This window comes from Dendrobates tinctorius, unplaced genomic scaffold (genome assembly GCF_039654945.1).
Source record: "Dendrobates tinctorius isolate UK_male_01 unplaced genomic scaffold, ASM3965494v1 ptg000029l, whole genome shotgun sequence".
Lineage (NCBI taxonomy): Eukaryota > Metazoa > Chordata > Amphibia > Anura > Dendrobatidae > Dendrobates > Dendrobates tinctorius.
The window spans coordinates 34,167,216-34,189,762 of NW_027361697.1; the positions used below are offsets into that span (position 1 = coordinate 34,167,216).

Genomic DNA, 22,547 nt, shown 5'->3' on the forward strand with positions numbered 1-22,547 from the left:
CTAAATAACTCACCATTTCCACTCTCTGACCACAACATTCTCTCCTTCACACTCTCAAATCCTCACCCACCCCAGCTCACTCCTACCTACCACAAGTCAGAAATCTACAAGCCATTAACCCTCAGACACTTTCAGACTCCCTACATTCATCACTGTCCCCAATCTCCTCTTTTTCCTGTCCTAATCTGGCTGTTCAACACTACAATGACACTCTTAGAAGCACCCTTGACCAAGTAGCTCCCCCTCACCCTCAGAACCTCCAAGCACAGAGTTAAACAGCCCTGGCTGACATCACAAACTCAACTTCTCCAGCGATGCTCTAGGAGTGCTGAACGCCTATGGCGAAAAACCCGCACACCAGAAGACTTCATCCACTTCAAATTTATGTTAAGAACCTAGAATGCTGCCCTTCACCTCGCCAAACAGACCTACTTCACCACCCTGATCTCCTCACTAACCAACAACCCCAAGAAACTTTTTGACACTTTTCACTCCCTCCTCAGGCCAAAAGCACAAGCCCCATCACACACATTTGTGCTGATGACCTGGCCTCCCACTTTACAGAAAAAATAGATAATATCCATCAGGAAATCTGCTCCCAACCTCCAAGTGCTGTGACTCCCATCCCTTCCTGCATCTCCCCTGGCTCACTTTCCACATTTGATCCCATCACAGAAGAAGTCTCCAGACTCCTCTTCTTCTCGTCCGACTACATGGACTACCGACCCCATTCCCTCACATCTTCTCCAGTCTCTCTCTCCAGTCGTCACAACCCACCTAACTACAATCTTTAATCTCTCACTCTCCTCTGGCATTTTCCCATCCTCCTTCAAACACGCCATCATTACTCCATTACTAAAGAAACCCGCTCTCGACCCATCCTGCACAAACTACAGACCATTCTCGAATCTCCCCTGCATCTCTAAACTTTTGGAGCGCCTAGTTTACTCCCGCCTTACTCGTTACCTCTCCACTCACTCCCTTCTAGACCCTTCACAGTCCGGCTTCCGCCCCCTACATTCGACTGAAACTGCACTCAGCAAAGTGACCAATGACCTTCTGACAGCAAAAAGTAATTGTGACCACTCTCTGTTCATTCTTCTTGACCTATCTGCAGCTTTCGATACTGTTGACCACCATCTCCTACTCTCTAGGCTCCAGTCACTAGGTATTAAGGACACTGCTCTCTCCTGGTACTCTTCCCATCTCTCTGACCGCTCCTTCAGTGTTTTGTTCTCTGGCTCCACTTCATCTCCTCTTCCTCTTGCTGTCGGGGTACCTCAGGGCTCAGTCCTTGGCCCCCTTCTCTCTCTACACAGCCCCAATTGGACAGACCAACAGCAGATTTGGCTTTCAGTACCATCTTTATGCTGATGACACAACTATACACGTCATTCCCCGACCTTACCCCCTCTGTACTACAGAACGCCAGTGACTGACTGTCCGCAGTCTCCAATATCATGTCCACTCTCTATCTGAAACTCAACCTCTCCAAAACTGAACTACTTCTGCTCCCGCCATCTACTAACCTCCCTAAATCGGACATTTCCCTCTCCGTGGGTGATACCACAATAACCCCCCTGCCAGCAGGCGCGCTGTCTAGGCATTATGTTTGACACTAATCTCTTCTTCACATCCCATATACAATCTCTTGCCCACTCTTGCCGCTTACACCTAAAGAACATCTCTAGAATCCGCCCTTTTCTCACCATGGAAACAAAAACCCTCACTGTAGCATTGATCCACTCCCGCTTGGATTACTGCAACTCTCTATTAATTGGCCTCCCCGTCACTCGACTATCCCCTCTCCAGTCCATACTTAATGCAGCAGCCAGGGTTGTCCATCTGGCTAATCTGTACTCGGACGTGTCCTCTCTTTGTCAGTCATTATACTGGCTGCCCATTCATTATAGGATCCAATTCAAAGTACTTGTTCTCACCCACAAAGCTCTCCACGGTGCGGCACCCCCCTACATCTCCTCCCCCATTTCTGTCTATCGGCCTAGCCGATCGCTGCGCTCTGCAAACGACTTTCGACTAACCTCTGCACTAATCCGTACCTCCCACTCCCGACTCCAAGACTTCTCCCGTGCTGCTCCTATCCTCTGGAATGCTCTACCCCAAGAAATTAGGACTAACCACAATTTGCATAGTTTTAGGCGCTCCCTCAAAACACGTTTGTTCAGAGTAGCTTATCACGTTCACTAATCAAAGTCATTCTATGTGTAAGTGTGCCTGTGTAGCCAATTCACTATATCCATCCATCACTCCCTCAAGATGGCTGGACCTTCATTGTAAACATACAATTGTAAATTCACACCTGTACTTTGTATCTCCCTCACCTCATTGTAGATTGTAAGCTCTCACGAGCAGGGTCATCTTATTTCGTCTTATTTTGCTTTAATTATTGTATAGTTAACGCTGTTACTTATGGCTTCTGTTTTGAAACTGTTAAACTGTAAAGCACTGCGGAATATGTTGGCGCTATATAAATATAAATTATTATTATTATTGTAGCAGCTATGTTAGCTTTACTGTTACTTTATGCTGTAGTGTTTAGCCCGCTCTATTTTTTGATCTGGAGTCCCCTATTACATTATTCTTGCTTTTTTATTCCTGTTTTCATATTATTCCTAATAATAGTCTGGTTTTATATTGATTGCCATTTGTGGGATCTCTTCTTGTCCTACAAGGATTTTCTATAGGATTGAGTTTTTTTTTTTTTTTTACATTTGTTCATCCTGTCCTTTCAGCAGGTTCAGTATCATCAGAGGCTGGATTACAATGACAGGTAACACTGCTACACACAGCTGATAACACAGGATCCAGCAATCACAATAGGAGATGTCACAGCTGACCCTGCTGCCTTATCCATCCACAGTGACTATTGCACACATTAGATGCTTTAATACAAAACATAGGGTCAGGGTCTGTTCATTGTAGCTATGTACATGTGTTTCCTGAAACAGCTGGAAGTTGTAGCCTAAAAAAGCCCCAGTGACCAGTGTGAAAATCGCAAGATTGTGATATGAAAAAAGTCAGTCAATTTAAAAAATAAATACATAAACCTGATTTAAGTTATAATGATATAAGTTTCTGATGGCGCTTTCTATGTTGGCGCTATAGAAAATAAATGTATTGTAAAGTTATTTGTACACCCACAGCATGGCCACCCGTCTGTAAAATTCTGCAGGTTTCCACCACTTAATTGAGTGAAATAGGCGGCGAATCTAACGCAAAACCTGCAAACATGCAGAAAGTGTATATTTGATAGGACAAAATGAAGTATTTTCAATTTTTTTTTACCTGAGGAGGGAACTGTGGAGTGGGGAACGGCGGTTGTCCCATTCTTACACTGGCCGCCGATGAAGGAAATTGATGCTTCTGGTAAACCAAGCTGCTCATTTTACTTGATTGGCTACTGGGGCTAGTTGAACTTGCCCTAGAGAGAGACGGAAAGTATGGATTATAATGCAGGCTGTACAAGTTATGCAAAGCATCTAAAAGGAATTTGTCCCCACCTACTCTGAGAGGAGCATAATGTAGAGACAGAACAGATACCCTGATTCCAGTTATACATCACTTACTGGGCTGCTTGCTGTAGTTTAATACAATCACTGTTTTATCAGGAGATCATAAGAGGACTAGTAAACGAGATACCAGGCAGCCAAGCATATTCAGGAGATCTCTATTAGAGTTGAGTGAATATCTTCAGTTTCCCACTTATTCGGCAAGCTATAGCGCTTGCCGAATAAGTCACAGTGGAAACCCGGCTTCCTGGATCTGGCGGCTGAACAGCTGATCGCCCCCGCAGCTGCATGTGTTGCAGATGTCTCACTGTCACAGCACATGCATGGAGAGTCCAACAAACAGGCTCTCCATGCATGAGCTGTGACAGTGACACAGCCGCGACGGAGATCAGCTGTTCAGCCGGAGCGATCCAGGAAGCCGGGTTCCCGCTGTAGCTTATTCGGCAAGCGCTATATAGCTTGCCGAATAAATGGGGAACCAAAGATATTTGCTTAACTCTAATCTCTATAACACAGCCCCCTAGAATTGCTTGATAGCTTTCTGCTTGTGCACACTGAAAGCTTCCAATCATTGGTGGGACGGGGTAATACAGAGTGCAGCATTCAGAGTTCTATCAAAACTGCAGCAAGCAGCCCAGTAAATGATGCATCACTGGAATCAGATGTTTCTGCCCCTACATCACGTAGTCAGAATCGGTAGTAAAACCCTTTCAAGAGTTACATTTTTACATAAATTACATCAATGTGCTAACTGCTGAAGGCTAATGCAGCCATTACAGGACAATATATGACAGCTTACCGAAAAGGACTTGACGTTGGTGTAGTGCTTCTTCCTACAGGTGGAGTACCAGGCTTGCCATGGTCCAAACCACTGACATAAGGTTTAAGATCTATCTCGGTCACCTATACAAAAGGAGATACATATCTTATAAAATACACAGTTATGATAATATACAGCAACAGATCAGACATGATGGGAAACAATCCAGACTGCGGGGATGTGTGACTACTTCTGGTGACATTTCAGCAGATGTACTTCCACACTTGTATACTAGCGGTTCACCGTATACAGTAATAGAAATCACGTAGTTAGTGCCACCAAGTGAGCAAAGCTAAAAGAGCCGACCATAAGAATAAAACCGCATGGGAAAAGAAGGCCAAGTACTCAATATTAATACAAATGTTGACAGTTAAAAGTTAAAGGGGCGGCACAAGACTAGAAACAACAGATCAGTCTAATCTGCAGCCATGTTATAGAACAGGAGCAGCTCTGTACATTAAAGGGAACCTGCCACCCCCCCCCCCCCCAGGCGGTTTTAACTAAAAGAGCCACCTTGTGCAGCACTAATGCTGCATTCTGTCAAGGTGGCTCTTTTAGTTGGAGTCCCTTCCACCGCTGAAATAATCGTTTTTATAATTTGTCACTCATACCTCCAGTTTGTCCGGGGGCAGGTCTTTCCCCCCCCCCCCCCCCCGGACACAGACGCCTCACAGCCATCAGTCATTTCCTCCATTCTTCTGGGCGCCGCCTCCTCAGCGTTCAGTTATTTAGCCGGCGCCTGCGCTGTAATCTTGTTTCTTGGGCATGCGCAGTTAGCGCTGCCCGTCCACTGACATCACATGATGTCTTCCTTCTTGCGCCTGCGTGGACGCACGGCCCGAGATCCCACCCCGCTGTGTGAATAAATCAGAAGAGACTGTGGGGAGGGATCTCGGGCCGCGCGTCCACGCAGGTGCGATAAAGAAGACCTCATGTGATGTCAGTGGATGGGTAGCGCTAAATGCGCATACCCAAGAAACAAGATTACAGCGCAGGCCACCTTGACAGAATGCAGCATTAGTGATGCACAAGGTGGCGCTTTTAGTTAAAAACGCCTGGGGGGGTGACAGGTTCCCTTTAATATACAGGTTATCAGGAGTCCAGGGGGTGGTCCTGCTCAGTGATTAGCATGACCCCCTGTGGGACTACTAAGTGCAGAGTATCTCAGACAAGCACTGTGCAATGGAAGTGATATTTAGATATTTTTCTAACCCAGTTGGGGACAGACATGCATAAAGCCTGGTCTCTGTAGCAGAGTTCTAGAGGTATCCGCCGACTCCACGATATACAACTGAAAGGAGCTTCATGCAAACATCATACATGTAATCTTACATCATCCAAAGGCAAAGAGAATAACTGTATTGGTCACCTTGCCGGGAGCCGCGATCATTCCATGCTGACTGCCAGAAGGTATCAGGCCACGGTAAGCCTGGCTCACTTGGCCGGCCCTAGAGAGATTCTGATGTTGCGCTTGAGGTGTGGGTGGTAGAGTTTGAGATAAAGCAATGAGGGGCTGCCCTCCAGTAGAACCAAAGTTGGACAAGGACAGCTGCGATCCTTGCAAAGGTACCGTCATCTGGAAGTACAAGGTTAAGATAACTTGAATTCTGTATTAGTGAAATTAACAGAACACTTGTGCGCAAATTGCCTCTTAAGAAAGGACTTCATACTATCGCCACCTATTGGAAGAGGCAATCCTATAAAGTCACCATCGGCCCTTTAACGAGCCTTACCATATGACTTAGGATAACATAATAAAGTCATATGGTAAGGCTTGGTAAAGGGTTGATAGTGACTTTTAGGATTGCTACTTCCACAATAGGTGGCGATAGAGATCAAATCCTCTTCTTCTCTGAAGAGTCAATTTTGCATATTTAATTTCCAGAGGAGCATTGCAATACTTATAAGCCTCCTCACATGGCAGGCCAGGATAGGCATGTCACTTAGCACAAGGAGAAACATTATCCCTTAGACACCACAACATTCGTGAAACTGATAGAAGGTTTTGAAGACCTTTCACTGGACTTAATTTAATTTAAAGCACCACGCAAGCATTTTTTCACCGCTGGAGTGGTACTTTAAGCGCAAGTCCTCTGCCCCTGGTCATTTACGCACCCTAAGTTGGCTTCACAGTTTTCGGCACTGGACTGGTCTCGCGGTGCGCCATCTTGTGAGTGCAGCTTCTGACTGGCTGGAACTCAGAAGCTACATCACAAGCTCTCAATGCATTGAATGCAAGTCTATGAGAGGCAGAATGGGGCTTTCAGATGCTTACATTGATTAATGACCTACGGCATGAAACACTGGAGGAGCCGGCAGGTCACAAACTGCAGGACGCGGACGGGAGTAGCTGAAAGTTCAGTATCAGACAAGGGCAGGTGACTTGGAAATGCAAAGTGTCCCTTCAACCAACTGGGCATAGACCAGAGAAGTGCACATAGTTTGTTTTTCTCTTCTTACGCTCTACAACCAAAACATGAGAAAAAGCAAACGCCTAGAGATCAGGTCCCCACTGCCGCCTGCCTCAGTCCCCTTGTCCCTTCCTGCTACTGGAGCACGGCAGCAAAGGTTAAGAGCAGTGTTGGGCCAGAGCGCTGGAGAAAATCTGCAAAGCCATCTCCTGTAAGAGTCGGGTCTGGGGCCCTGGGTCTCCAGCGCTAATGCTTTCCTAAGCTTCTGCGCTCCCCATAAAAGGGTAGGGACATGAGGTTTTCAGCGTTCAAGTTGGCTGAAAGGAAAATTTGCATTCTCAGCACTCTCTCAGGGTGACATAACTTTGCAAAGTAGAGGCACAGAAAAAAAAAAAAAGAGCACAATCAGAGGAGGTACTTAAAACTTTATGTTTAGGAGAAATGTAGAGTTTTTTTTTTTTTAAAAGAACATGCTATGCTGCAGTGAGACTAGCTTTACCCCATGGTCCCCATGTTGCCCACAAGATTTGCAAATCAATGCAAATGTAATCATTTCTATAGGAGTCCATACTGGGATATTAGTAGGATCCTTGAACATGCCTTCTTCACTACAAAGCTAACATTTTAAAATGAGTGCATTATTTAAAGGAGAACTCAAACATCGCTCAAGACAAAGATTGATCATAACAAATCACAAATTAATCCCTTTGGACAGAGATTAAAAGAGTCGTGAAAAATTTAGATGGATTTGCTATTTCCTCCAAAACCTCACATCTTTTGCTTATGTAGTGTATCTGGAATTCCAGCTCAGTCACATTTACTTTATTTAATGGGGCTGAGCTACAAGACCGGTTAGAAGCCATGAACAAAACAAAGATGGTGCTGATGCTGAAGAAAACAAAGCCTGACCTGCTGAAGACCTGTCGGAGACTGAGCCGTGTTGTAGAAGCTGGTCTGACTAGGCTGCTGCCCAGAATACAGATTAGAAGGCTGGCCGAGCCCCTGTCGTGTCTGTGGAGATGAGTTGCAGGTTTTAAAGTAGCCCCCAAAAAATAATTGTATAAAGCAAAACACTGTTCTGCGGAAATTAATATCTTACCTGAAGAATATGAGTATCGATAAGTTGAGATCCTCCCAAACCAGACTGACCAAGCTGATGTTCATACAATATAGAAATGGGCTGAGTGTTGGTGGTCTGCTGATACGCCAAGCTAGACTGGGCTTTAGCAAGGTCCTGGTGTTGTACTCCAGGGAAATTGTGTAAGGTAGCGCCAGACAAGACAACCGGGGAAGGCTGAGACAAATTGCTCTGTAGATAGGCCTGTTGAGACCTATGGGAAAGGTTGTTTGATGTAAAGAGATTTCAGTCATACACTAAATTACTATCCTGTATGTAGCAGGGGGTTGGACACTATGACCCTTGAGGTCCCTTTCAACTCTAAGGGTATGTGGCCATGATCAGTAAAATCATGTGGGTTGGACGCTGCGTACTTCCACAGCGTCCAGATGTTACAGCATATTGGATGGGATTTCAAGAAATCCCATGTCCACTATGCGTCCAGAGACGCCCCGTAGCTCACCCGCAGAGACAGACATGGGGCGCGTCTTTCCAGACTGCAGCATGTCCATTTATCGCATCTCCACAAGATACATCTCAGCTGTACAATGTATTGGATGCGATGATTCCGCACGGTTCAGTGATCACAGAGGATTCACTTGCGTTCAACAGACAGCAGCGCTTTGGACGCAGCAGACATATGCTGCGTCCAAAGCGCTGCCAATTACTAACCATGTGCACATACCCAAACATTCTACAATGCTACTATTCGCTTCTCATTTACATTCTCTCCATTAGATGAACCAGTTACTACCAAGCTAGACTGAGTGGACCTACCTGTAAGGCTGGAGAGAGGGAGTAAACAGTTCTTGGGCTTGAGATACAGGAGGAGCAGGTGCTAAGCCAAGCTGAGCCTGGTGCTGACTTTGGAGGGGAGCGTAGATTGGGATAGGAATCTAAAAAAAAAAAAAATTGGAAATTAAACAGAAGAAATCAGAGGTGCCCCCCCTTTGTTCCACAGTAATGAAGTGTTTTTTTTAGGATACTATCGAAAAAATAAAAAGCCCACAATGGTAATGCCCAAAAATACGTTTATAAATCATCCTTTATCGTAACTCTTATCCATAAAACTTAGGTCCACTTTATTATTCAGCATGCACTGTAATACTACAAGCCCTAAGATGACTTTTACACTCCATGATGCCCCACTCGCCCTTTGGCTCTGATCATTCCCTCCTGCTGGGGCACGTGCTACGGAGTCCCTTAGTAGGAAAGCAAACTGAAAAACAGCAGTCACACTGGCAGCACCACAGATGTTATGTGCTTGATGATGGACAACAAATGATGAAAGTGATTAGCAGCTTGATCCCTGGTCATCTCGGTGGGTCCACTGCCACCAGAGCAGACATCTGCCAACCTCCTACCTGACGGCATCCCTAGGGCTTGCTTTCTGATTAGTAGACCCGGCGTCATGCTTGCGTTGAGCAGGAATGATGACGACATGGTCCAATAATCAGAAGTAGTGCAGGGGTTTCCGGCATGTAAGAGGTGGTTCAGAGGGCACCTGGGTCCTGTGAATCTCTTTGTTCATCTCTATGGGCCAGCAAGAAAGATGGGAGGTAACCCTCTGGTCAAATGAGCCTGTGTGTTCATATACATGAAAAGCACATTACTCCTGACACCACGTATCAGGCACCTGGTTTGGCGATTCAGGACATACATGTAGATGAAGACGTATTAGTGTGTTCCTATCACGAGATGAATGCACACAATTTGTACACGCTGGATAACCCCCTTCAATTTTTCTTATTCCTTTATAGCAATAAGCACAAAACCATCCAGAAACTCACTTGGGAGAGACCCGGCTGGAATCCTTGCTGTTGGGTCAGGGTTGGAGGAGCCAGTCGTGCATGTTGAGTATTAAATAAGTGACTTGTGTCCATATAAAAAGCAGGTATCTGTGCAGCCGGCCCTGTGCCACAAGAAATAAACATTCAAAAGTTAAAAAAAAATTTGGTAATCATGTTTGCGAACACAGGAGGCGCTGAGGCTGCATCTTCTCTAGCTGAGAAGCAGCTTGCTGCAGCAGAAACCCTCGTCTCATTCTACATAAAAGAAAAATAAAATACAAACTAAAATACGTCAAATTAAAGAAACATGGTATACCTGCTGCAGACTGGGAGACATAGACCTGTGGGCTCTGCTGCTGTGCTATTAATGAGGGCATGCAGCTAAGCTGGGAGAAGTGACTGGCGGCGGGCATACTGCTGCTGCTCTGGAGCTGCTGAGGCTTTACTTTGCAGATATTAGGAGGGTCGGAAGTTGTGGTCGTTTTTGTGCTGAGTGATGATGTTGTGTATGTTCCACCACCTAGATGGAGAAAGCATCAGTACATGTTATATACTGCATCCATACAACAAAACCTTAAACACCAGTTGTAAGTGCCCATTACCTGATAAGGATGTAGTTGGCGTCACTGAGGCTACTGGGATAGGCGGCATGGATGCACTGGAGAAAGAATTGTAGGGAACGCTACTGGGCGGAGGCGGCCCAGCATTTCCACTGTTAGCAGATATACTACCAACCCCAGTGCTGGAATTGGAGGAAGCCCCTACAACTGAGGTGCTGGCAGGGGGGGCGGCAGGGGTGATTGGGGATCCTTTTTCAGCAACACTTGGGGAGTTCTCCCAGGCCTTGCGAGCAGACTCCATCTGCAGAAAACACCACATAAAACAGAATAAAAATCAGCAAGAATGTGGGATGACTTGACATTAAGCAAACAAAATCAATCACATGGACAAGGACATCACATAAATATCAGCTTTTGAAATATCTAACTGCAAATGCCAGGTACAAACACCATAAGGGTGGGCTCATATACTGCAGATGGTTGTAGACACTTTCATCAGCCACTCAGCAAGTATCCACAGAAAACATGTTCCACGCCACCAATATCTAGTAGACAAGTGGATCGCCTGCTGACACCTGGCATGGAGAATAACGCCCTTAAGACTTCTAGTAATAAATTCCAAATATATGCTCCGTACCTTCAGAGTCAGGTCAACTGTGGCAGGAGACACAGGAGTTAGGCTTGAACTCTGCTGAAGAGTCTCTCTCCGAGACAGGGGTAGACTGTGAGGGAGAGGTACCTGTAATGACAGTCTTCGGTTAGGGACAGTTCTCAGATGTCGAATCAGACTGGAGGAAGAGAGACATCAGCCAAACTTACATTAGGAACCAAAGTAGCCTCCATTTTGGAGCTGCCTGCAGATGCAGTGTTAGGCAGGGTGTTAGGCAGGGCGCTGGACAGGCTGCTGTAGTCTGTTACAGTTTCCTTACAGATAAGAAAAAAATGAATACCTAAGGATTTAGTCCCAATACACACACACACGTGAGATTTCCACACATGGTGGGCTCCTTAGTACCTTAGTGCTTGTGCCGAATTCAGGTGCAGAGACAGACAACATACTAGTGATTTCAGTGGCCACCTCGCTGATAACTTTAGTATCATTTGACGGGACAGGTTCGGCTGTGTGAACAGTATTTGGAATGTGCTTTTCCGGAGCCTCAGGCTCAGACTGCACTTCTTTTACTTTGCGGTTCTTTAAGGATCGCTCCTTACCAATAGGACCTGGCTGATATTCCTTGCTCTGAATTACATTGAGATCCTGTATCTAGGAGAAAATAAATATTACAAAACATGTTACTAAATGTTATATGAAATGTGCAACATAGCATTGTGGCAGCTAACACCAAGTAACAGAATGTATGAAGGGCTGTAATAAACCAAGACTGATGTAAAAGATTTATGGGGTAAAATGGAACTTGTGAGACGAGGGAGGAATACATATACTCTAACATATATAGAGTCCCCATTGTGGGTGAGCAAAGAGCCTTCAAGGGGTATTCCAGGTTCCAAAAATTATCACCTATCCAGTGGATATGCAGTGGAGAAGTTAAATGGATTGGCCCATTGCACACGCACCTGCTGGTCCACTCCAAGTATTGCCCATAGGACTGAATGGCTGAGAGCGAATAACTGGAAAGTCAAATGTGGTAATATTGTTAAACAACAAAATACAGAAACTAATATTACCTTCTGGGATTTGATTGGGCCAGCCCTAGGCTGCTTTTGTCTTTGCTCCTTTGGCTCAGGAAGTGATTCTGTTTTTTCGGAGATAGCGGCAGCACCTTCATTATCACTATTGCTGGACGCAGGGGCGCCAAACTGAATAGCTTCCATTGTCAAGTCGACTGTGACATCTTGGCCATTTTTGGATGTCTGTAAGGAAATATCCCCATTTTAAAGATGAGCAACATAATCTTATTGCATAGTATACAGTGGGGGCTGATTGTACCTCAGAACTGGTGGTGGACACAAAACCTGTTAGAGGTTTATTCCAGGCACTGGAAGATGGCGGCTGTGGAGGATTTATAGGTCCCACTGAAAACGAGTTACAAATTACATGAATATAGCCATACTTTCTACTAGAATATACATACAATTACTCAATGTTTACAAATCATTACTACAAACTACCAGATCTCTAGTCAAACCCAGCAGGAGGACCCCTGCTATCACTTACCCAGGGAGTATTTACCCCCCTGTTAGTATGGAGCGGCAGCACGCATGTTCCAATAATGGCTCCATTTTCTATAGAGCCGTCAGAAAAAGCTGCGAGCAGAGCTCTGCTGCACCATTAAAAATTAATGGAGGCGTGGTTGGGCAGCCAGCTGCAGTCGGATCCCTTCTGATAAATAAGAGATCACCTATCCCAGCCTTTCACTGGACATCCTCTTTAAAATGAGAAATCAGTATTCGGTAAGACTTAATGCTCAAATTGGCATGTAAATTCTAACAATTCACAAAGTGTGAACATGGACTTAAAAAACAGCTGAGAAGTGGATTCAACTGCATCTAGTCCAGCAGCATCTGCACAGACTTCAGTAGTGGGTTGCAACAATGTATCAGACAGCAGTTTCACCAATTAGCACTTTGCCAACATGGAACACGACTGCATCCACCTCTCAGATGAGAGCAAGACTAGCTACAGCCTGTGATTGTAAAGTAGACTGTTCTCCATCTACAGTTATTAAGCACTTATATAAAACGGTCTTGTATACAGTAATTAATCCTTGCACAGGAATGCCTTAAAGGGAATCTGTCAGTAGGATGAACCCTCCCAAGCTGTATATCTGAGCACGCAGGTCATAGGAAGCTGAATACAATGATATCTTGATATCTGCAATCTAATGTCTTATACCAGAAAAATCAAAGCCTTTCTTAATACGTAAATGATCTATGGGCTGCACATAAATATTCCTCAAGAATTTGACTCCAAAGTTCATTATAAATGAATTGTCACCAGTAGGGATGATCTAATAGCTTCAGATAAGAGCTTATCCGAATAGCTGCATCGGGAACCCGGATACCTGGGGCGCTCCCGATAATCAGCTGTTCGGCGCCGCAGCTGCATGTGTCGTGGCTGTGTGACAGTTACAACACACAGGCTCTCCATGCATGTGTTGTGACTGCGAAACAGCTGCGATACATGCAGCTGCGGGGCAGATCAGCTGATTATCGGAAGCGCTCCAGGTATCTGGGTTCCCGATGCAGCTATTCGCTCATCCCTAGTCACCAGTGTGAGACATGTAGAACAGGAGAGCAGACTGTCAGTCATTATATGTCTCACACTAGTAATGTGTATAATCGCGGGAGGCAGATTGGGGAGATCTATGTTCGGCCCATAGATCTTAACAGCTCATTTACATATTGAGAAAAACATGGGTTTCTCTGAAATAAAAACACTGGATCGCAGATATCAAGGTGTCATTGTATTCAGCTTCCTATGACCGGTGTGCCCATATACACACTTTAAAAGGTTAATTCTACAGATTCCCTTTAATTCTTCGGAATACAGTACTTACATTTCTTGGACAGATCATTCAGAACATTTGGGGCTGTTATCTTGCTTTCCCATAGCTCTGTTCCCAGAGCACTAGGTGGCTGTGATGGAGGTTGCGGCTTTACAGGTGCAGAAAACTCAGACCCATTTGTGGCTGGCTGTGTCTGGGCAGAAGCTGGAGGTTGATTGGAAGCCATTGCAGGGGGTACAGATGGGGTTATACTTTGTGGAGCAGTAAGCCCGGAGGATTGGGCCTGAAGCGCTGCCGCTTGCTGCTGCTGTTTTTTCACAAAACGGGGCGGAAGCTTCGAATTTTGGCCTCGTCCCTTCTCACCAGAACCTTTTTTATTCCAAACCTAAAAAGTATTTCAAGAGAACAAGTCTAATCATTTCACTGAACTACTACAAAAATGGTATGCACTGTGTTGTAATACATTTACAGCCTGTCACCACCCCATGTCTCTTAGAAGGATTGGATATTTCATGGTCTGTGCATTATAAGACACATATTATAAAGAATAAATGCTTCCCAAAAAGGAGATTTGTGTGTACTCACCGTAAAATTTCTCTCTCTTAGCCTTTAATTGGGGGACACAGAACCGTGGGTGTTATGCTGCTGTCCACTAGGAGGCGACACTATGCATAATCTGAAAAAGATTAACTTTGGCCCCTCCTCTGCAGTATACACTCCTGGACGGCATCAGCCTTCTCCAGTTTTGTGCAAAAGCATTAGGAGGAACATACCAGAAACATAACCATGCCTGTAAGAAGGCTACTACGTACGAGCTCAAAGAACAATATGAGAACTCAACCGTAAACAACGGCCCGTAAGGGCAACAGGGTGGAAGCTGTGTCCCCCAATTAAAGGCTAAGAGAAAGATTTTACGGTGAGTACACAAAAATCTCCTTTACTCTGTCGCCTAATGGGGGGACACAGAACCGTGGGACGTCCCAAAGCAGTCCCTGGGTGGGAAGCAGTGGACGAATATTGTGCTGACAGTTCCCTAAATTTGGGGTACTGCCGCCTGCAGGACCCGTCTACCCAGGCTCGCATCCACTGAGGACTGGGTATGCACTCTGTAGTGTTTTGTAAGTGTGTGGAGGCTAGTCCAAGTGGCTGCCTTACACACTTGTTGTGCCGAGGCTTGATGCCGAATGGCCCAAGAGGCCCCTACCGCCCGCGTAGTGTGCCGTGATACCGGCCGAAAGAGGAGAATTGTTAAGGCGGTAAGCCTCTTGAATGGTGGACTTGATCCACCTAGCAAGGGTGGCTTTGGAAGCCGGTAGGCCCTTGCGAACGCCTTCTGGAAGAAGGAAAAGTGAATCAGACTTTCGGAAGGGAGCAGTCCTAGATACGTAAATACGCAATGCCCTGACAAGGTCAAGCATATGCAGAGCCTTCTCCACTCTATGAACGGGAACCGGGCAAAGAGATGGTAGTGAGATTTCCTCATTGAGGTGGAAGCTGGACACAACCTTCGGAAGGAAGGATGGTACTGTACGGAGAACCACTTTGTCCTGATGGAAAACCAGGAAAGGTTGTCTGCAGAAAGTGCTGAAAGTTCGGACACCCTGCGTAGCGAGGTGATTGCCACCAGAAAAACCACCTTCTGTGATAGGAGGCGGAGTGAGACCTCCTTAAGGGGTTCGAAAGGTGGTGTCTGCAATGCTGTCAGGACCATGTTGAGGTCCCACGTCTCCAATGGATGTTTGTAGGGGGGAACCAATCGGGAAACCCCTTGGAGAAAAGTCCTCACTTGCGGCTTGTTAGCAATACGCCTCTGAAAGAGCACTGACAGCGCTGACACCTGGCTCTTAAGCGAGCCCAGGGATAGCCTGGCGTCCAAGTCTGACTGAAGGAAACCGAGGACCTTTGGAAGAGAGTAGAGGAGTGGGATCTGTCCGCGAGATTCGCACCATGTAAAGAAAACCTTCCAGGTACGATCGTAAATCCTGGCTGAAGCTGGATTTCGAGCCCTGATCATGGTTTTAACGACGTCCGGTGAAAAACCTGCTTGGGTCAAAACCCAGGTCTCAATGGCCATGCCGTCAAATTGAGAGCCCGAGTTCTGATGGAAGAACGGGCCTTGTGACAGAAGGTCGGGACGTGTGGGGAGACGCCAGGGGGCGTCTGCTGTGAGTTGAACAACGTCGGCGTACCATGTACGCCTGGGCCAGTCTGGCGCGATCAGGATGGTGGGAACTCCCTCTTGTTTTATCTTCCTCAGGACTCTGGAGATCAGGGGGAGGGGTGGAAAAATGTACAGAAGCTGGAACTGGGTCCAGTCCTGAACCACGGCATCTGCTCCGAGCGACCGCGCATCCTGGCCATGAAATTGGGAACCTTGGCATTGAGATGGGATGCCATTAGATCCACGTCCGGTGTCCCCAGCGATGGCAGATCCGATTAAATATTTCGGGATGGAGAGACCACTCCTCCGAGTCCATTCCTTGTCTGCTGAGATAGTCGGCTTCCCAGTTGTCCACACCCGGAATGTGGACCGCAGAGAGTACCGACCTCGCATCCTCAGCCCAGTGTAGGATACATGTTACTTCGTTCATTGCCTGGATGCTGCGGGTCCCGCCTTGATGGTTCACATATGCCACCGCGGTGGCATTGTCCGACTGTACTCTGATATAAAAGAAACAAAACAGGGCGCATTCACTGTGTGAAACCTTTAAAACACAATTGTAATGGTGAGGCAAGGAGAGACTCACCTGATAGGGTTGTGAAACTTCGGTCACAACACCTACAAACGCATGAAACAGCTGCTGCAGTCTGCAAAGGGTCCAAGGACTTGTAAGATAAGATGGCTTTAAGGTGCAATGATACACTGCGCTGCTGTAGGTAAAATTCAAGGAGCTTTATTGGTGCCTACGCGTTTCCTGAGCTGTCCCAGCTCACTTCATCAGGGCATTGGTTGCTCTGATGAAGTGAGCTGGGACAGCTCAGGAAACGCGTAGGCACCAATAAAGCTCCTTGAATTTTACCTACAGCAGCGCAGTGTATCATTGCACCTTAAAGCCATCTTATCTTACATGTACTCTGATATGAGAGTCTGCTAGCAAGTGATGAAAGGCTTTCAATGTCAGGAAGATGGCCCGAATTTCCAGGATGTTGATGGGCATGTTCGCTTCCATTGGTGACCACTTGCCTTGCGCTCTGTGATGTAGGTGCACCGCGCCCCAACCCGTCAGGCTTGCGTCGGTGGTCAAAACCTTCCATTGATCTGAGAGAAAGGGTTTTCCCCTTGCAAGCGAGGTTGGCTTGAGCCACCAGTGCAGGGACCTCCTGGTTTTTGATGATAACCGGAACTCCCTGTTGAGGGAGAACGGATTCCTGTCCCAGGACTTTAGGATGGCCAGTTGAAGGGGTCTGAGGTGAAACTGGGCAAATGGTACCGCATCCATTGCTGCTGCCATCCTGCAGAGTACTCTCATGGCATACCGGAGAGATCGGGGGGACTTGCGGAGGAGAGTGCGAACTCCCAAACGGAGGGCTAGTGCCTTGTCCCTGGGGAGGATCACCAGACCCCTGGAGGTGTCAAAAAGCATCCATAGGAAGGCCAGAGACTGACTCGGGTTACTTGATGACTTCTGTAAATTGACTATCCATCCCAGGCGACTCAAGAGTGTCGATTGTGATTGAGACGTTGACCTCGCAGTCCTCGAAGGTGGGGGCCTTGATGAGAAGGTCGTCCAGGTATGGAACGACTACTATGCCTCTGGAGTGTAGAACGTCCATGGTAGCTGCCATGACCTTTGTAAATGTTCTGGGGGCCGTGGCGAGTCCGAACGGGAGGGCCACAAACTGGTAATGGTCTTGGTTGATTGCAAATCTGAGGAATCTCTGATGGGCGGGAGCAATTGGTATATGCAGGTATGCGTCCTGTATGTCTATGGAGGCGAGATATTCTCCTTTCTCCATGGACGCAACGATTGACCAGTGGGACTCCATGCGAAAGTGACGAACTCGAACATACTTGTTGAGTTGCTTGAGGTCTAGTATGGGTCGGACGCTGCCTCCCTTCTTGGGCACCACGAACAGATTGGAGTAGAACCCTCGGAAGCGCTTGTCTGCTGGAACTGGTACTATAACTCCTGCTTGAAGGAGGGAAGAAACCGCTTGATGGAAGGCTCGAGCCTTGAGTGGAGGTTTTGGAGGAACGGAGAGAAAGAACCTGTTTGGTGGGCTGGTAGTAAACTCGATCTTGTATCCTGAAGACACTATTTCCTTGACACACCTGTCTTCTGTAATACGCATCCAGACCTGCTGAAAGAGTAGCAGTCGTCCGCCTACAAGTGGGGTGTCTTCCCGAGGCCATGAATCATGATGAGGGGAAAGTCTGAGCTTTTCCTCCTTTGGATTTCGCCTGGTTTGCTTTTGACTGCCAGTTCCTGTTCTGCCTCTGTGCCGCCCGTGTGTTGTCTCTGCAGGGGGAGCGGTTACAATTTTGTGCTGGGCGCGAGACGGACCAGCCTGAAGAATTTCGAAAGGATCGGAAACGAGATTGATTACGTCTTTTAAACGTGCGTTTTGGTCTTAGTTGAGGGAGAGAAGTACTTTTACCCCCGGTAGCATTGGATATCATTGTATCCAGCTTTTCACTGAAGTACGGGAGATTTGTCAGAGACTTTTTTGAGGCCGCATCCGCCTTCCATTCTCTCAGCCAGAGAATACACCGGATCGTGATGGTGTTTGATGCTATTCCCGCTACCCCTCTTGCAGAGTCCAACGCTGCATGGACCATGTAATCTGCCACTACTGCAACTTGCACCGCCTGGTCCGCCAGCTGAGGATTTGAAGCTTGGAGGCCCTGTTGCAATAGTTTAGCCCAGGCCATAATGGCCTTGGCTGCCCAAACTGAAGCAAACGCGGGAGCCAGAGAGGCACTTGACGCTTCGAAGATTGAACGAGCCATGCGTTCTACCTGTCTGTCTGCTGCGTCCTTGAGGGTTGAGCTGTCTGGCAGTGAGAGAAGGGTTTGTGCTGCTAGCCTAGAGACTGGGGGGTCCACTTCAGGTGGATCTGTCCATTCCTTAGTGTCCTTCTGTGGGAAGGGGTACTTTGCTTCTAAGTATTTGCGATTGGCGAATTTTTTCTCAGGCTGCGAAAAATGCTTAGAAAGTATTTTTTGAAATTCTGGGTGATTAGGGAAGACCTTAGATGGTTTCTGAACACTCTCGAAGGAAATTTTGTGTTCTGGTGCTTCCGGGGTTGTATCAGAAATGTCCAGCACCCGAAGGATGGAGGAGATTATATCCTCAACTAGCGCCGTATTGCTAGGGGGACAAGGGAGCAGAGCGTTCTCTGTTTCGTTATCTGAGTTAGAGTCACATATGCCCTCTCAGTCTTGCGCATCACTAAGGAGCTCCCTAGCGGGCGAACTAGGGCGGAGGTGTTCTGTGGTCTGGGATCGTTGTGGAGATCCACATTGTCTTTCTCTATCAGGGGACGGTCTAGGTGACCTGGAGCCACTGTGTCTCTCCCTGGAGGGGGACAACCTAGTGCTATGTGAAGACGCAGATGAACGCGACCTGTGGGTCCGCTTACGTCTCAAACTGTCAGAAGCGGCATGTCCCTGAGACCGGATGTCCCTTTGCTGGGTAACGTTCATAGCCGAGACATGACCCTGCAGAGCCTGCAATAGTGTGGAGGTCAGGTTATCTATAGACTGTTATAGACTGCGACATCTGAGTAGCCCATTCCGGCGCAGTGGCGGCCGCAGAAGCTTCGGTAGGGACATCTTGGGGTTCTGATCCAGTGTTTTGGGTATAGTCCCGGCAGTGCGGGTATGTGCTGCCGCTGGGGAGAGTAACCTTGCAGGCTGTGCAGACTGCATAAAAGCAGTCTTGTCTGGTCCTCTTTCTTGAGCCCGACATAGTGCCCAGAGACTGATTAGCAGAGGCCCTACAGGGGTATCTGCGCAGAGGAGAAGGATAGGGGAGCGTTATAGGATATACAGAGTACAGAGAACCCAGCTGTGATCTTACCCCACCGGTGCGCCCCCTAGGTCCAGCACCGATAAATCCCAGTCCTGTGCCCCCCCAGAGACCGCTGTGCTGCCTTCAGCTATTCTACTGGTGCAGCAAGATGGCCACCGGAATTCTGAGGTGGAGGGAGAAGGGGGCGGAGAGCCGAAAAGGGCGCGCAGAGCTAAGTAAAAGCGCCCCCTTCCTGTCTCGATCCGCCCCTTCTATGACACTGCAGAGTGTCATTTTCGTCATCCGGGGGGGAGGGAATAGGTCGGCGGCTTCTGCTAGGCCGAAGCCACGGCCTAAATTTGAGATCTCATGCCCAGCAGGGCTCCAGGACGGCGCGGTTGCCCGTGGGGTGGGGTTGGATTTAACCCTGACCCCCCGGAATGAAAAAGAAGGCTAGCGGCGGGGTCTGAACGCGCACTGGTCCCTGTGGAGGGTCCCTTTGAGGCGCTGTGCAGCTGGTGCTGCTGCAGAGACAGGGCGCAGGGTCCGGTCTCTGACAAGTGCTATGCCTTGTTGCATCTCCCCCGGTCCCAACAGGAGCCCGCAGCTGGACTGGGGTCCCTGGGCTTGTAAGCGTCCGAATGGTGCCTGGTACAGGCCCTACCTGCGGTGTCTCAACCTAATACCCCCAGAGGGGGATTAGGAAGGATGCTGCAGTCACCGTCAGGGGGCTTCGTCGTCGGCTCAACCTCAACCCAGAGCTAAAAGGAACTGAGGAGGGAGGGGGTTCTCAACTTCGAACCAGTACCCGAAGGACTGGGGAAGGAGCGACATGGGGAATAGCCACCTCGACCTCAACCGGGTACCCTTAATAGGGGACCGAGGAGGGAGCCATGCCAGGGAGTCTCGCTGGAGACCCGCTTTTCTTCATCTGTAGTCTGTTGGAAAAAAAAATCCAGGAAAAAAAAAGACAGAGTAAAAACTCCTAAGTGTGCCTCCTTGCGACACTAAGCAAAAACTGGAGAAGGCTGACGCCGTCCAGGGGTGTATACTGCAGAGGAGGGGCCAAAGTTAATCTTTTTTAGATTATGCATAGTGTCGCCTCCTAGTTGGCAGCAGCATAACTCCCACGGTTCTGTGTCCCCCAATTAGGCGACAGAGTAATAAATGACATATATGCCAGGAAAGCTCAGTGACAAGAGAGACATCTTCAGTCTCTTTAATGTAGAGTAGAATATCAATGCTGATTCTTCATATAAAATTTTCATCTTTATGAAGGTCTTCAATGAAGCCATAATCACCATACTCTGCACAGTGGTTAGAAGAGCGAGGACTCGCATCAGGGCTGTGGAGTCGGTAAGCCAAACCTGCGACTCCGACTCCTCAATTTCCCTTACACCGACTCCGACTCCAACTCCGACTCCCACACATATTGCTTATATTTAAGTGAAAAATTTATTGTAGTACAATGTGAACCTCAGACATTTAATCATTTTTATGATCCAATAATCAAGATATTTATATAGAACAGTATATTGGTGTACTACCCAGTTTTCATTCTTTTTGGTACAGATACGATATGGATAGACAGATATGGATAAATGGATAGATAGAGCAGATTTCTAATCTGCTTTTGCTATTGAAAACATTATCTATGAGCTCAAAAACCTTTCAGGTGATGCAGTTTTTTAAAAAGATGATCAGCTTTTGCAGCTGAAAAACGTATCCTCAAAAAACACAGGAAAAACGCTGTGTGTGAATGTAGCCTTAGATCAGGAATATAACAGCCATTTATAGGACATTTCATAACTTTCCCAAACTCCTATGAAAAAATATTCAGCACATCCTGCATTGAATTACTGTACCCAATTTATTATATATTTTAGGAGTCGGAGTCGGTCCATTTTATACCGACTCCAACTCCGACTCCACCACTCCGACTCCACAGCCCTGACTCGCATGTATCTTTCCTTCCCTACAATCACAGCTGACAAGAGCAGACCAGTAGACTGCAAATATGGCCAATTTACAGCACTCCATTTTTTAGGCATTAAAGGGGTTGTCTGGTCCAAATCGATAAGTCTGCAGACACTCTGTGTGCCTGCAGACTTACGAATCCTCCCAGAGCAGTAGTGTGCGGGAAATCGCCAGTTTCAGACATGGGGTCGGGGTGTGTATGTATGCGTTATACATACTCCAGTCCAGTGTGGCCTCGCTCGCCATACACTTGTATAGAGCAAGGCACTGCCCTCTAGACTGTCCGGGAAAATGTATAACCCATACATACCCTCAGGTCTAGGCTCAGAGACTGGCAAATCCCTTCAGCGCACAGGGTGTGCGCTGGGGTGATTCATAAGTCTGCAGTCACACAGTGACTGCAGAATTAACGATTTGGACCGGACAACCCCTTTAAAGCACCACTCTTGCTTTTTCTTTATTGCAGTTCCTTTAACAGGTCTTATTCTTACCAGCCGCCCTTTTCTTCCATTATCACCGCTGCCTTTATCGGTCTCCAATAGTTGACGACCTGCCGGATTTGCTTCAGTGCTTTCTGGGTGATCAATGTAAGTCTATAAGAGCCAGAACAAGGATCTCATAGACTTGCATTGAGAACTTGTGACCGTTACCTCTGACTTCCGGTCAGTGAGAAGTTGCAGTCACAAGACTGCCTGGGAACAGCTGAAGACGGCAGCTGGTAAGTGTAATACTAGGGACAGGGAACTTGGATTGGTGGCACCACCCCAACGTTGCAATAAAAGCGGGAAAAAAAACCTACGATGGAGTGGTGTTTAAGAAAAAAAAAAAAATCAAGGAAATGGGCTAATAAATGATGACTGCTCATATCGTAAAAAAACAATTACGATGCCATTGAAAACTGTAAAGATACTATCCATTTCA

At 47.1% G+C, this 22,547-nt stretch overlaps 1 protein-coding gene across 5 annotated transcripts in view; it reads right to left on the bottom strand.

Annotated features, from left to right (window-relative positions):
* Positions 1–22,547, bottom strand: part of PRRC2C (proline rich coiled-coil 2C) — a 147,631-nt gene that overhangs the window by 20,789 nt on the left and 104,295 nt on the right. For all 5 annotated transcript variants that reach the window (XM_073571543.1, XM_073571541.1, XM_073571539.1 and 2 more), the window contains exons 19-33: positions 13,747–14,080; positions 12,177–12,262; positions 11,915–12,100; positions 11,244–11,492; positions 11,048–11,152; positions 10,866–10,967; positions 10,271–10,529; positions 9,985–10,188; positions 9,669–9,790; positions 8,656–8,774; positions 7,861–8,092; positions 7,671–7,772; positions 5,720–5,926; positions 4,330–4,433; positions 3,307–3,442 (exon numbers count right to left, since the gene is read on the bottom strand). In XM_073571543.1, coding sequence (XP_073427644.1) covers positions 3,307–3,442; positions 4,330–4,433; positions 5,720–5,926; positions 7,671–7,772; positions 7,861–8,092; positions 8,656–8,774; positions 9,669–9,790; positions 9,985–10,188; positions 10,271–10,529; positions 10,866–10,967; positions 11,048–11,152; positions 11,244–11,492; positions 11,915–12,100; positions 12,177–12,262; positions 13,747–14,080 — 2,547 coding nt within the window. The remainder of the gene's footprint in view (positions 1–3,306; positions 3,443–4,329; positions 4,434–5,719; positions 5,927–7,670; positions 7,773–7,860; positions 8,093–8,655; positions 8,775–9,668; positions 9,791–9,984; positions 10,189–10,270; positions 10,530–10,865; positions 10,968–11,047; positions 11,153–11,243; positions 11,493–11,914; positions 12,101–12,176; positions 12,263–13,746; positions 14,081–22,547) is intronic.